Source organism: Mirounga leonina, unplaced genomic scaffold (genome assembly GCF_011800145.1).
Source record: "Mirounga leonina isolate KUSES-001 unplaced genomic scaffold, KU_Mleo_1.0 Mir_165, whole genome shotgun sequence".
NCBI lineage: Eukaryota > Metazoa > Chordata > Mammalia > Carnivora > Phocidae > Mirounga > Mirounga leonina.
In genome coordinates, this window is record NW_023270415.1 from 49,535,467 (window position 1) to 49,552,145 (window position 16,679).

General features: G+C 31.6%; 1 protein-coding gene across 34 annotated transcripts in view; it reads left to right on the forward strand.

Annotated features, from left to right (window-relative positions):
* Positions 1-16,679, forward strand: part of RIMS2 (regulating synaptic membrane exocytosis 2) — a 580,329-nt gene that overhangs the window by 393,342 nt on the left and 170,308 nt on the right. For 6 of the 34 annotated variants that reach the window (XM_035011686.1, XM_035011693.1, XM_035011691.1 and 3 more), the window contains one exon: positions 12,681-12,713. The exons of 25 other annotated variants lie outside the window; for them this stretch is intronic. In XM_035011686.1, coding sequence (XP_034867577.1) covers positions 12,681-12,713 — 33 coding nt within the window. Of the gene's footprint in view, positions 1-12,671; positions 12,714-16,679 lie in introns of all 34 variants that reach the window. 3 more of the 34 variants (XM_035011690.1, XM_035011701.1, XM_035011704.1) reach the window with 2 other exon arrangements.

Here is a 16,679-nt window from a genome sequence, read left to right on the forward strand (position 1 = left end):
AAAGAAAGAAAGAAAGAAAGAAAGAAAGAAAGAAAGAAAGAAAGAAAAGAAAGAAAGAAAGAAAAATATCTGTCTAGAGCAAACTTTTTGTGTGTACTTGAATGGATTCCTAGTCTGGGCTATTTGACATATATTCTTTCAAAGTAATACTTACCAATTAAATTATTCCTACATTGTACATCTTTGATTTTCACTTTTTACCCTTGGGTACTAAGTGTACAATATCATGGGCTAGCACTTTGTACTTAAATTTCAATTTTAAGTTCATTATTATTTAACATTAAGGAGGCTATTTTTTTTTAATTATCAAAATAGTCCTTTAACAGAAAAAACTGTCTTTAAGGTGTTCCATCAGTGTATTTTTGCTATTTTTGTTTAGTATATCTAAAACAACTTTCAAACAATTGAACATTTTCCTGATACAAAACTAGTTTGCTAGTTTCATTTTAATACTATGGCCCATAATTCCAAGAGGGCTAGATATGGGTAGCTCTCTGCATTGATTTTTGGGTGATAAATGAATTAATGAGTCAGTAGTCAGTTCCGTTCTTTTTATGACTTTAATTCTGTTTTAAAATAGACATTTGAGTTTCAACATAGGGATTAATGATAGTCACATTTAGAACTTTTGGAAAATCTTCTGTATCTCAGTGTCCAAATTTCATCATCTCTGCTGTAGATATTCTTCCACAGAATCTGACTAGTCTAGAATAATATGAAGCAAGAGCAACTCTGTAATTTTAGAGATGGAAATAACCTTTCAACTTTTCAAGATCAACTTTCTCACTTCAAATATAACATATGAGAGGCCAGAGAGGCTATGAAGCTTGCCTAAGGCTGTACTCATAGTTAATAGCAGAAATGTTCTAGAAGCCACCATTCCTGGCTCAGACTGGTAACATATCTGTGACATTTTTTTATCAACCAGCGATAGCCTTGATCTAGGTCTTCTTTCATTGTATATTGGCTGTCATTTATAAATTGATGGTTATGGGACTTCTTTCGTTACTGGCATAGAATAAATTTTCAACAAATACTTGCTAATTTCACTCTGTCAACACAAGACAAATGACTATAGACAACTTCTCTTCCACTAAAGTGTTTGTCAACTCAAAGAAAGTGTTTAAAAATTAAATGTGTTATGTGTTAAGGTGCTTTCTGCCAATTTACAGGTAGGCTGAACCATTTTCAAAACAAGCCATTTCTACTTCTACATACTCAATCTTAAGTAGCATGTCTTCTATTTTGTAACATCACAAGCTATCAAGGGCGAAACAACTCTTTAAAATGACAAATGTGTAGGATTTTAGCAAATTTTAGGAACAACTCTGTAATGCTTGTTAAATCTTTCGTATTATATTGGTGGATAACCAAAAGTGCAGAGAAATACTTTTTTTTATGAGCTTATTATTTTTGCCCAGAGAAATTAGTCTGTTGGTTTTTTATATTACAGATTAATTTGGATAAAGGGGCAGATGATTCCTTTATTCCTATAACTAAAGAGGGCTTAACTAGAGTTTTTGAGTTTACTAGAAAGTTTGTATATTCTTTAAAGGTTTTAAGAATTTTCTTTCCACTAGTGGTTGATTGAAATATAGTATCTTTATCAAGATTGTTTACCATTCCAGAGTCCTATATTACATCTTTAGCAGATTATTTACCAATTAGAAAATCAGGGTATCGGGCACCTGGGTGGCTCAGTCGCTAAGCATCTGCCTTCAGCTCAGGTCATGATCCCAGGGTCCTGGGATCGAGCCCCACATTGGGCTCCCTGCTCCGCGGGAAGCCTGCTTCTCCCTCTCCCACTCCCCCTGCTTGTGTTTCCTCTCTCGCTATGTCTCTCTCTGTCAAATAAATAAAATCTTTAAAAGAAAAAAAAAAAAGAAAATCAGGGTATCAACTACACACCTAACTGTAACTTTAATACTCCCAAATCAAGGAGTTTGCTTCTTCACAATAGCTGATTTATGTTGGGCCAGAATAAAGCATCTTATTATTAATAGCATTTATTTTAGGTTTAGGAACTGGAAAACCCTTACAATTAATGCAGTTGATTCTAGCAGTATAAGTAATCAAAAACAGTAGTTTATCCCAAATCACCTATATTTGATGTTGCAATATAGCATATTTTCCATTTTGACAGTGATTTCATCTTCCTAGTTATGTTTTGCTTAATATCATAAAATTTTGGTTAATATCATAAAATGTTAGTATCCCATTATTTATGGCCGAAGGTGGATAAGACACCAGAAAATTTTGTATGACATGGTGAAACTTCATGGGGATTAAAATGTACATTGATAGTAACCAGCTACTTATAATATAGCTTTAGAAACATGTGAGTAAAAAACAGGCAAGTGTATACTTAAGTATCTATGAATGCTGCTATGAGATTAAATGGTGATCTGTGAACCTTTTGATACACAATTTACAAGGCCCTACATGATCTGTACTCCCCCGCTTCCCATTTCATTACCTCTTTAACCTCATCTTCTACTACTTTCCCCTTCATTCACTCTGTTCCAGTCACAGAGGTCTCCATGCTTTTCTAGAACATGTCAGACATGCTCTTACCTCAGGACATTTGCATGTACTGTTCTTCTGGTTGTAATGCCTTCTCCCCAAATAACCATTTGGCTAACTCCCTTACCTTCCATAAGTTCTGTACTCAAACTTGCCTTCTTAGTGAGGCTGTCTATGACTAGCCTATTCAAATGTCTGTCACCCTCTGGACATTTTATTTTTTTCTTACCTACTTCATTTTTGTTTTCTTAGCACTTACCAATATCTAAGTCACAAAACATTTTACTTATTTATCTTGTTTAATCTATTTCTCCCCTGGAATATAAACTTTTTGAGAGTATGGACTTGTGTCTGTTTTGTTTGTGGTTAAATTCCCAGTACCTAGACATGCCTGAATTATAGTAGGTGCTGAATATGTATTTGTTGGATTTAAATATATTTTACAATACTACAAATAATTCTGGATAATCTTAGATAAGACAGATAACTCATATTCAGTGACACCAAACTTAATAGTTTTCTTTGAAATAATATCCCCACAGCACATAAATTTTTCTGTCATTTAATGAAAGTGCTAAATGTGGTAGCAAAAAACTAGTCATTTTATCTTATCATATATTAAAATGTATAGATTTTCTCTTGGTATGTATGGAAGTCAATGCATTTTAATTCCAAATAAACATTTTATTGCACCATAATAACACAATGTTTAGCAAAATGTTTATTTCTAAAATAAATTAATATTATTTAATATCAACTAAGAAAAAAACTTTATTTGCCAAACCATTTTAATTATATTTTCTTATCTTGGCCCCACTCATTTTATTGAAAATAAATTTTGGAGATTACTGGAATAAATTTTAGTACTCTGGATTTTGAAACCTATAAAAAATTCAAGTGTCACATTGCTGTATTTAAAATATTGACTACATATTACTTAAAGTTTATGGGAAAACATAGGGGAAAAAATCTAAAAAATAATTAGGTTCTGAAGTATTTTTAGGTTCTCGTTACACACATTATCTATACTTCTGACAAGCTCTGATTATTGTTTTTTGATTTATACTAGAAGTTACATGGGAAGACCAGCAGAAAAAGGTGAATGGTACAATAAGTGATGACAAACCATTGCCGAAAAAGAAACACCAATCTGAGCCAGGTTTGTCAGGGTTTGGAAAACTACTGAAAGCATGAGACTCTAAGCATTGCATTTCATGCTTTTTAAATATGTGTGTGCTTGTTATACCTCATTTTTCTCATTTTGGTGTGAACTTTATAGTGTGTAGAGCCTATTTAAATTAGAGTGGTGAACACTTTATTTCAAGATTTGTATAGAAAACGAATTCTACATATTTTGGAAAAAATATATTTTTTTGTTATCAAGATTACTTCTCTAGGAGAAAAATTGACTAATTTAAGCACAAATGGTCATTTATATATTTGGTTGTCATGACCCAAATTAAAGTACCTTCGTGGAGAGGCATCACAATATATAATTAAATATAATGTGTATAATTAAATATAAATATGTATAATTAAAGTACCTTAATGGGGAGGTATTACCTGCTTCCTTAAAAAGTACTCTACAACGCTCAATAATACTGTCAAGGCACTATATCAGATATTGGTAATGACTTATTTACAGCTTTTGCAGCTAAAATATTGCTAACAACAGCAAGAAGGAACGATAGCTTATTATGTGAATTCAGTAGTCTCTTTAGTCCATCAAATGAATTGAAATGAAGTGATTTTATTTTCCTCTTCTTTTCTTATTTGGAGAGGTATTATTAACTAAGTAGAAGACAAAAACTTGCACCAGGAGTAAAAGGAAGAGAAGCAAAGGGCAGAGGTAATCAGTAAACGGAATAATCAGTCCGAGTTTTAATCAGTAACTGGATGAGAGTATATTGAAAATTTCATTCAAAATTTTAGGATGGCGTTTCTGATAGTGATATTATCATTAAAATGACTGTGTCTATGGTAACAGTGTTAATGTATTTTTATGGTGACTCAGTTCATCTCACATCTCTAAAACTTAGGCTTTAAAATATGTCAATGTATAAATTAAACTAACTTATTAATGAGTATTCACTGCTATCCTGTTGTATGCCAGGAATTGTGGTTGGTACTGAGTTATTCAGGTAAACCACCCCAGTGCAGCAATTGTCTTCATTGAGCTTGCATTCTGGCAAAAATACATAAATTATAAGTAATTATACTAATGATTAAGCTACCACAATTGTGATAGTACTGTTCAGGAGAAGAATAAGTTGCTTTGAGAAAAAGAATTATGTCATGTAAGTCTGGTGAGCAAGGAAAACTGCCACAGCCCAAATGGCTTTATCTGTGAATTCTCTTTTAGTAAAACACATTCTGAAAATTTAATAAAATAAGCAGGAATTTACATTGGGAATTTAAATATAGTTATACATTGTAAGAAAAATATCTTGCTTTTTTGTTTCAATTTTTCAATAAAGCATCACAGTTTGTTTGGAAGATAATAATCACCTTAATATATTTAATGGGATTTAAAGATAAACAGTGTAAAATTAATGATTTATGTTATGATTTATGTAACAAAAATTATTACTGTAAAAATCTTTCCTTGCAATATTGTGTGATACGGGTTACCCTTGGTCATAAACTGTTATTTGTTTGTCTTGTTTGCCATCATGTCTGATTACATAAAGGTTTGTGGCCATATAGATCTATGTAAATAAATTACATTGAATATTAAAGTCATGGAACAATGCAATTGTTGGCTTAAAAAAAATTTAAATCTCACAAACAAAATTTTTTAAATCTCCGAAATATTATTAATTTCTATATTCTCATAGCATATATACACTTTATCCCTTGAGTACTCTAATTAAAGATAAACTTCATGTGTAGAAGAGGAAAATTAATGTAATTAGAGTGCCTTAATGTCATGGTTTAATATGGTTATAGATTTTTCTATTTTGGCAATTGTGCATTTTCCTATATACTAGGAAATTCAACTGGCCCTGGAAATTCCCACCCTAAATGTCGCGAGTAAGTATGCACTATGCTAAGGCAGCAAACACTATGTTAAATGTTAGTGTTCCTAAATATTTTTGTTTGTTTCTTAAAGGTGGGATATGTAGGGAATATTTTTAATTATTGAAACTTTGAAGTGATAAAATGGGAGGAACATAGTGGGATATCAGGTGAGTGGGGCTAATTACATTTCAGTAACATGTTGTGAGTGTGGGCTTTATGGAAGACGTGTTTGGAGTCATCCTTTCTTTCATATTTAAGTACATCTATGGTAGTAATAATCTATTGATTGTAATCCGTGTTTAATACATAATTTTTATTCACTAAAATCTAAGATAGCATTTTCCATTAACTGTCAGAGATTCTTCATCAGAAGACTGTTGTGGTAAACTTGTGGTGTTAGGAAAAGTTTGTAAGGACTTGAACCCAAATCTGAGATGCAAAGTCAACTATGTGTATCAATAGCATATATTGTCTTTTTTGTTGCTGTTTTCTGAAAATCTGTGCAAGAATAATAGCTGGGAATTTTACCATTTTTAGGATGTACACTAACATCTTAAAAAAATCATTTGAAATTTTTACTTTAAATATAAGAGTATAGAACCAGAGGACTAAATGGCACTATGTAGGCTAGAAAATATGCTAATAAATATTTGGATGAACTTTAACTATTATGGACTAGTATCTGCTTCTTTTAAAGAAAAACCTTGATATTTCAAAACTAGACTGCCCTGAGGGGATTATCAGCAAGAGGGGTGATTTATTTTCCATATCTCTTACTTAATTGATGATATAGATGAAGATCCCTGGGAAATATAATGGTGTTTATCACATTAGTATCTTAAATATGAGCAAAAATATAAGTATTGTACAAATGATTTTAAACTTCAGGTTTTATGGATAATGTTTAGTGTAAATCACTAATATCTTCCTCAGGGAGATGTGAATTAGATTTTGTTTAGGTCATAAAGTTAATAAAACATTCTTAACATAAACAAGGTTATTTGAGTATGGAAAATCTGTTGCTTAATTTTTCAATGAGCAATCTGATTCTAGACTACAATACTATGGTCTATAATAATGCATTGCTATTAAACATTGAAAAACTTTAATCTGTTGAACTTTATATTTTCACTTTGTGAGTCTATCTGTTCTTGTAGTAATTGAAATGTATCTGAGAAAAGAGCATAATTTATATAAAATATTTTATCTCATATTTTGCTTAAACTCACCCCGCAAAAAACTCTGGTGAGAAAGCTAAATTTAGTTAGGCTGAATGAATGTTTTAGAACTGATAGAGTTTCTCCAAATAAAGATCTTGGACTTAAAAAGTTAACAATGGACTTTGAGATACAATTTTAAATGATTTCTGATATGTTTGATGATTAACTGATACTATTCCTAAAAGGATTATGTGCCTCGATTCATTACTTTTTAAGTGTAAGATATGCTATAGCAAGGAAAATTTTGAAATGACTTAGCTACCCTTATTGTAATTACCCTGAAACCGTGATGATGCTACTTTGCTGTTTCTTCTCTAGAAAATAAGTCTGTGCCTTTCTGGGAAAGTAAGGGCAGTGAAACACTTTGCTGGGTTACTGTATGATTATACAATATTTTGGAAATAGAAACTATTCAAAGTAACAAGTTGTGTTTTATTACATACTATAACATCTTGATGCATAAGCCCTTAGTTTTTAGCATTATATGATTAAGTTAATAACATTTAATTTTTTCCAACATGGACATTTCCATATTGTATTCTTTGTGGATCTGTAACTGTGGTGAAGGTAGGGATTTTTTTTCTTCTACCTTTGGATTTATGCTTTATGAAATTTATTTTAAGAAAAAGTAAATATTCAAAGATGTGCTTTGTTAGTGAATTTAATACTTAACTTTTTTTAGTATTTTGATGTAATGGACTGTTGCTTCCTTTTATTTTTGAGTACTTTGATGTTTCTTAAAGGTGGAAACAATGTATTTCCATCTAAATCAATAATCTAAATTAGTCTTCTAGTTAGATGCTAGTCTAATCCATCTAATCTGGAAAAGAGAATCAAGATTATGATCTTGGTCAGTATTAGAAGCTGGTAATTTCCAGATTGTTGTAGAATAAATGAATTTTATTTTTGAAAGAAAAAAAGTGATATAAAACAAAGTAAATATTTTATGCAAGACAAATCAACTGATGGAATTTCAGAATTAAATACTATTGATACCTTCAGATGTAAATATAGCATTCTTTGTTAACAACTATGTTTTCCTATCAATAAAGTGAAATTTCATGATTTATGAGTTTAGTTGCTTAAAGTTAGTTCAGTTTCCTCTAAACACACAGATAAGCTTATAAGGCCAAACTGTAATTCAGTGACTGTTGTGTTTATGATAAATAGTGTGATATATTTTGAAAGTCAGTTATTTTAAACTCCCTCAATACATTCTCTGAGTATATTTTTCTAATATATTTAAAATTGCATTATGTGTCAGACCTCAAGGACAGAATCAGTAAAAAACAGTACAGCTAGGAAAGAAGATGTTTAAAAGATAAACATTTTTATTAGTGAGTTTTTAAAAACAGCAAAGTATTTTAAAAGATTGTACCTTGCCTATTTTAAGAGGTAGAGGTTATTGTAAATATTCAATAATTTTAGGGTTGCTGACAAAATTACAGAAAGTAATAATTAGTTTAAAAAATAAGCTCAGATCACTTGGTTGAGGAATTCTTCAACAAGCTTTTGTCACAGTGGAGAGTTTTAGTTTGAAATCTGTAAATTTGGTAAACATTTTGTTTTTATATTCTAGATCCATCCTGATCTTTGTACCCCATTGAGGCTCTCCCACAAAGTAGTTGCTTATTTAGGCTTCATTTTGAAAGGTATCTCTCCTTACCCCAAAGGGACATCCTGAGACTCTATGATCTTTAAAAAGCCCTCATAATATGATTAGTTTTTAATTATATGAAAGTTCTATTTTAAAGTATTAAGGCTTCTGTTTCATTGTCAGGAATCTTTAACAGAATGCTTTGTCCTGAGAACATGTGTTTACTCAAGTACAATTACATCTGATAATAGGACCTTATGTCTGTTGTAAATGGTGATAAATGAGAAAGAACATTAGCCATCAATGGGTTTTAAATAGATATCATACACACTTGGTAAAAACTGTATTTGTAGATAAACAGACCCATGTACATGCCTTTTAAAATTAAGTTGATTACAGATTAATATTTCTTTTTGAACTTGAGGTGTATTAAGTTGAAATATAATGATAGTTAATACATTATATTAGCAAGAGAAAAGTTTTGGTTTGTACAAAATTTTGCATAAAATTTGGCATCATATACATTCTTACAAATTTACTTTTTACCAAATAAATCAATGAAAGTAATTATATATCTATTTATCTTCAGTAGATTTTTTTTTAATTTTAAGGACCAAAAATACAACAACTTTAGTTGGTAGGTAGGTAGATAGGTAAATAGATAAACACATAGATATTGTATTACTTTGCTTGATTAAAACCCCATTCTTTTTTTTTTTTTTTTTGCGAGAGAGAGAATGAGAGAGAGCACCAGAGGGAGGAGGGTCAGAGGGAGAAGCAGACTCCCTGCTGAGCAGGGAGCCCAATGTGGGACTCGATCCCAGGACTCCAGGATCATGACCTGAGCCGGAGGCAGTCGCTTAACCAACTGAGCCACCCAGGCGCCCCAAAACCCCATTCTTTTTATAGTTTGCACCTTGATGCACCTAAATTTAAAAGCACTTCTCAAAAATAATTTACTATATATATACTACATAGTATATAGATATATATACTATAGTATACTATAGGACAAAGCATTCTGTTAAAGATTCCTGACAATGAAACAGAAGACTTAATACTTTAAAATAGAACTTTCATATAATTAAAAACTAATCATATTATGAGGGCTACTATAGTATATATATACTATACTATATATATATATATATACTATAAGTGGTGAAATGATATTATGGGGCTTATGAAGTATTCATCATATCTTATAAAGGTCTTTTTCGATATAATATATGAAAATATTTTATTTCTTCTTTGTTGGCTCATATGATGGAAAGAACCAAAAAAAAAAAAAAATACTGTATATTCTCTTTGCAAAGTCTTTATATTTCCTAAGTCTAAAACTAAAACTACGATTCAGCCATAACTATGACAGTAATGGATACCAAAGAGAGGGTATACTTTTACTATCCTTAACTTCTTACTATCTTACTATACTATCTACTATCCTTAACTTCTTACTGGTTGTTGGTTAAAGGAAGCGTTAGAAAGAGTTCTTATTAGAACGGACATTAAAACAACACTGAAAAGTAGAATGTTTGTGGCATAGTAATGATCAAAGGAAAAGTAGAGAGATAGGAATTGTGGAAGCAGTTACTCTTAGCTTCTTCAAGACTTACAGAAGTCTGCAGTTCATTTCAGTTGTATATGTGAAGTAAGTATTTACAGTTTATTGCCATTTAAATAAGACCTGGCTGCTTAAATGATGCTGACTATAAGTTTTTCTTTTAAAATGAGGCTGTTTTAATACAAATAATGTATAATACAAATTCTAACAACCAGGAAGACAAGAAAGCCATTTTTTTAAAAAAATATATTTGGTATAACTAAATTTTTGAGATTTTATGATTTAAAGAATATTCTACCTGCTAATTGAAATTGAGTGATTTTTACATAAGATTGGTTATGACCTATTTATTAATGGATCATCTTCACATAAATGATGGAAAAATGATTTAATGGGAACTTTCAGTTAGTAGTGAGATCATTGTCAAATCTTTCAGTTTCATCCTTTTATGTAATATAAATTTTGTATTATTTTATTAAAAAATTAAATTACCAGTGCTAAGTGTTATCATATTTCTCACAAGAGTAAAAACATTAGTGAATTACTTGCATAGTTGTGGCAGTTACCTTTTTGTAAAAAAAAATTCTAACTAAATACTATATAATAAAATGTCCAGATCAGGTGCCACCATGAGAAGATTTTTTTTGTTTTTTCTTTGCTTGACTTTTTATTTCACGTGTTTTTATTGGGTCATATAGCATCTGGTAGAAAGAAAGTTGACCTGGTAATCAGGAGACCTCTGTTCTATTTCTGGTTCTGCCACTGAACTTGTTGTGTGACCTTGGGTAAGTCACTTGAACTCTGTGTGCCTTTGTTATTAATGAATGGATGAGTGGAGAAGAATTTTGAATGTTTTGAATCTATATAACATGAAGAACATTGCCTCAATGCCATTTTAAAGTAATTCAAGATACAGAAAAATGCTAGGTAGAGAAAGAGCTTCACTTATTTATGTTGTGTTTACATTTTCTGCAAAAAATAATAGTAATAATAATAAAATTTTTTCTTAGAGAAGGAATATACCTAAGCAGTCATTTTATCCAATTCATATCAATTTCATTTTAACATGCAATGAATTTATTTTAGTAGTATGGTAAATATGTATATAGACAAATTTTGCATATGAGAAATAATACAAGATATAATACAATTCAGAATTAAACTGTGTTATTATATCTCTGATTTTTCTATCTTCTTTGAGAAGTGGGTGGACTGGGGATGGAAAACAAAATATGACATATATCATATTAATGTATAGAGTACATTTCAGCAGGGTAATACTTTTCCTAGTGGTCAATCCTATCAACACAGCCTGGTTTGCAATATAATTATGATGAAATTTAGTGTCCAATTTTGAATAGATCAAAGATGTGCTCAAACAATAATCAAAATGACATTGTTAAATTTCAAAATGTGTCATTCCTTTACAGTTCTCTATAATTCATACTAGGATTTCTTTTTTTTCTAAGAAAACAAGTTTTGGTTATCTTAGCAATCTTTTCCTAGTGGAAAGTTTTCATTTTCTGACTATTCAAGAAAGGAGATAAATTTGTTATAGGAAAGAATCCTCTCAAGAGTTATAATTTCAATATACCAATATTCCAAGCATATTTTGATATGTTTTTCTATATAGCTCTCAAAAACTATGATATAACCATTGCAGAAGTAAATTTGGTGTTTTGATTTAAGAATTTTATGGTACCTGACTCAAAACTAAGTATGTGATTAAATGGGAGATTTTGGTTTTGTATTACTGTGTTTATCTGTGTCAGTCATACTAACTCACTAATATCTTTGGAAGAATTTTTTTTCCTAGAATGCTGAGTTTAGCAGGTATTTCCTGCTTTCAATCACTGTATAAAATGTCTTCTGAACTCCACTAGCAGTGGAGAAAGAAGTGTTTCCAAAATGTGTGCCGTATCTATTATAGTAGATGTTGGATTTTGATGGGCAAATTTGAATAGAGATGTCCGTGATGTGTTATGTGGTGTCTGTAAGAATTTTCCGAATAAATAGGTATTATAAGAGAATATGATCAAATAAGATTTGTCTAAATTTAAGGTTCATTGAATTTTTAATATTTAGATAAAGCCATATATTTCAGCTACTCTTTTTATAATGAATCTTTTAGTTGTTACTCTCTATATTTTATAATATAATGTTTTATGGTAATATTTTGCTGTAGTGAAGTAATTTGGTGGAATATTGGCCTGATGGCCCATGTGTGCACTCATCAATTTGGGAAACTTGAAAGACATAGAAATCTGTTGGAACTATTTTTAATGTTCTTTTTAAAGTTTATTCAATTAAATTATTTTCTTTAAATGATAATTAAAAATTCTAAAAGCATTTTCACAGGTTTTAAATGGACTCAGGAATGTCTTGAACAATATGGTCATACAAGTAACATTGTTTTCACTAATGGTATCTTTCTTCAGCGTCAGTGTTCAGGATTGGCTGTCTATAAATAATCGTAAACTTTTGAATCTTCTTTATTTCTACACTAACTTTATTTTTCTGATTCTGCTAATCCATAATAGCTTAACCAATTCTCCATCAGTTCTTCCGTATTCTTTTTTTTAATTTTTTTTAATATGGTACGTATTTTATTATATCTTCCCTACAACTGTGTACAGGATTCTTTCTCAAAATGATTTGGGGCCCTTTCCTTCAGTGTCACTTTTTACCTGTTGAGTACATCCACTCACACTCATCTCCTTTGTCTATGTCTGTCCATAACACGATGTGACCACAGAAGAAGTGGACTCCACAAGGAGAAGACATGCAGGTCTGTCTCTTCTACTGCTTTTCTTTGTTATTTTTTCATGTATCTAACTTGTTTTAGAAATTTTTTACTATTTTTTATTCATTTCATAATTTTTCATTTTCCTCTAATATAAAAAAATGTTAAATCTTGCAGGCATTTTTATTTCAGGTAGTAGTATATTCAACTTTTAACAGCAACTGCTCCAATTAGATTGATAAAAATAAAATGATTAATTTTTATGTAATATGTGTGTGTATATATATATATGCATATATATATATGTGTGTGTGTATTTTTTCCATAATGGGTAACTAACTCCAGATCCAAATATATGTATATGTATATATGTTTATACATATATACACATAGATATATAGTATTTAGCCAGCGAGATTAAATTAACAAACTGATCATATTTCATTCTTCAACTTATTTTAGACTTAAACCTTGTTTTCAACTTTATTTTACATAATTCTAAAAGTATTTTATTTTTATCATGAGTTCTGCAATGTGCTAGACATGTGGAGAACAGTGAAGATCTAATACATGTCCTAAACAAGCTCTCAATACCACTGAGGAGTTAAAATATGCGGGTAACGTGCTGTGTTAATGTGCCAATATGGATGATTCTAGCAACATGGTCTACAAAGATATAAAGTTAAATAAAATCTGTTTCAGCTAGATGGCCAGAAAAGGCTTCATGGAAGAAATAACACTTGAACTGAAACTTGAACATTCATTCAATACTCGTTTATTATGCGCACGGTGACATGGTCCTGTTCTAGGTGCTGGAAATAACAGGACACACAAAATTGCTCCCTATCCTTGCAGGCTTTTTCTAGCGTGAGTCTGATAAGTAAATGCAATAATATTACAGGTGCTATGAGAAATCTATGTATATAGAATACAGTGGAATCATAAAGGATGGTATGATCATTTCCACCTGGAAAGTATGGATATTAGTTCAAGAAAGACTTCGTAAGAAAGATAATATAATGAATTGAACATTAAAAACTAGAAAGATGTTGCCCTCATGTGTAGAGAACATTTCAGTCAGAGGAAACAATATGGGAAAAATGACTTCCAACAAGTTCAGCCAAAAGTAGGCAGGGGAGGGTTTCTGAAGATCATGTAGGATATTGAAACATGTAAAGCAAGACAGGAACAAGATCAGATATTTTTTCCTAGAAATACTGCTGTGGAAGCTATATAAAAAAATGGACTAGAGCAGTAAAAGCAGAAAAATCATTTATGAGGCTATTGAACAGATAAGTAAAGAGATGATAATGGGCTCACATAAGGTATCAGTAGCATAGGAAATTGATACATGAGAAGTTATATAAAGATGTAAAATCTGTAGGACTTAGTCACTGATTGGATATTGTTGATGCAAGAAAAGGAGAGAATAAGATAATTTCAGATGGCTTAAATATATGGATAGATGGTGGCATATTTTGTCAGGATAAGGAATGTAGGCTGAACAAGTTTTAGGGAAAGAAATAAAAGAATTCAGTTTGAGGATGGGTTGAATTTGACATTCCTTTGGAAATTCAGGTATGGCTATCTAATAGAAGTGATTGAATGTATGGGTCTGGAAACTCAGCAGAGAAGTCTGGGCTAGAGACATAGAATAGAGTATCAGCACTTAACTGATTCCATTGGAATGAATGGAATTATCAGAAGCATATGAAGAATAAGAAGAGAGCCAAGAATCACATTTCTGGGGTTACCAACATTTATTTACATTTAAGGAGTGGTTGAAAGAACTAGAGCCAGAAAACCATGACAAAAAGAACTTTTGAAAGACAGTAGCATATCCAGAAAGGAACAGAATTCAAGAAAGGAAAGTGTTTCAAGAAGGGTATACTCATCAGAAAAATTCAAGAGAAGAACAAATATTGTTAAATGACAAAACTAACCAATAACGATCTTTGCCTAATTGGTGTTAGTGAAGTTGTGGAGGGTGGAAGCCAGATGGAAGAGAAGGAAAGAGAGATCTAAAAGAAAAAAAAAATGAAGATGATTGTAGACTAGGTGAATGAATGAATGGCTTGGGGGAAATTATAAAATGAAGAGTAGCTACCCTGGGGCTACAAGAGAGAGCTCACCAAAGATATGTAGAAAGATGATAGTTTAAGTGAAGAACTTAAATTTGTGATGGCATTGGTTCTCTAATGTGTGATTGACTCATTAGCACACTTCAGATAAATTGTTGGAAGTTTGTGGGCAGTTATAGTAGAAAGAAAAAGAGGATGTTGAGGGTGGCTGGCAAGGAAAGCATTTAAAGTAATGTCCAAGGGTGCCTGGGTGGCTCAGTCAGTTAAGCGTCTGCCTTGGGCTCAGGTCGTGATCCTGGTGTCCCTAGGGTCAAGTCCCGCATTGTGCTCCCTGCTCAGCAGGGGGGTCTGCTTCTCCCTCTACCCTTCACCCTACTTATGCTCTCTCTTGCTGTCTCTCTCTCTCTCAAATAAATAAATAAAATCTTAAGAAAAAAAAATAAAGTTTTGTCCAAGATAGATTAGGGAAGTCGCTAGTCATGTGAAATCATGCGGTCTTGTTAAATCATGTTCAGATGCAGAGTTTTCCGTGAACTGGAAGAGAAGGGGTTCAATGAAAGAACAGGAATTTGTGGAAATATTCAAGGCTAATGGAGGCAAATCGAGAAGGTTATTTTCAGAGACTGATTTAATAATGCTTAGAGGTTTTCAGATGTTAGACAATTCCGAGTAATATAAAGATACAAGGTTTGGTCCTGGGAGTGAATTTCTGAAGTGGAGCATGGATTACAGTTTGGAAAGGAAAGGAAAAGTAATAAATTTTGATGTAGAATTTTTATATAGGCATTGAAGTCCCTGATAGCCTAAGTTTGACAGGAAATGGATGAAGGAAATTGCCCAGAAAGAAGACAGTAGCAGCAAGGAAGTATAATGATATGAACATAAAAGGAGTAAATTTTATATGAAATTAGAAAAGTAAGAATGTGGAAGCAGCAGACCAGATCTAGAAGAATGCTGCTCCCACTTCCGGGATTCCATATTACTTAAAGTATAAGATTTGGGGCAGTTTCTCCTCAAAATGTTCCTGACAGAGGTAGTATTCTTGTGGAAAAGTCAACTTTCCATTCAGGCTAACAGGGTGAGATGGGGACTCAGATGAGGCTGAGAATGCATAAGATTTAAGTAAAAGCAATCGGGCATCAGAATTCACAGTAGAAAAGATTAGGATGTGGGAAGGAATGAGGGAAAAATTAGAGAAAAAAGCTCAGGATAGGTGTGGCTGAGGGTACAAATCAGAAAATGTTGAGAAAAGAATAGGTGCTAAGATAAGGAAGAAATGAACTATTGAATATGGTAGGGGAGAAAACACGGAGAAAAATAGAGAATGTAAGCTAAGCTTTGGAAGGGGGAATTCAACAGATTGAACAAAGGAATCTCCATGATAGGCATAAAGGTAAAAGGAAAGTACTTAGTTGAGGGAGTTTGAAAATTAGGAAGAGGAGAAGATTGATAAAGGAAGCAACTTTTCTTAAGAAAAAAATCAGTGCTATCTAGGACATATGTGGAATGGTTAAAATACAGAGGAAAGAGAATTTTGTTATGTTCAAATATCAGGTCCTAAATTACTTTTAATTTTTACCTAAACATAATTTGAAGTCTTTCTTAGTGTAAACTTTAAAGCTGCAGTCGTAGCTATAGATCTACAACACTTACTTTCCGTCTGGTGGGAGGAAGCTGGAGTGAGCTTTCTCAGTTCTAGTTGTAGACTCCCAACACTTTAAGTGGGGATTTGATCTTATTAACTAGCACTGAATTTAGGATTCCACAGACTCTCCAAAGCCTAGAGATAAATGAAGACTAATGCATTCCATTCCAAGGGAAATATGAGTAAGGAGAGAATTATAGAGAAGATAGTAAGAAGAGCTTCAGAGAAAAAGGAGATAATTTTAGAAAACAGTAAATTTTGTGACAAGCAATCCAGAATGGATTT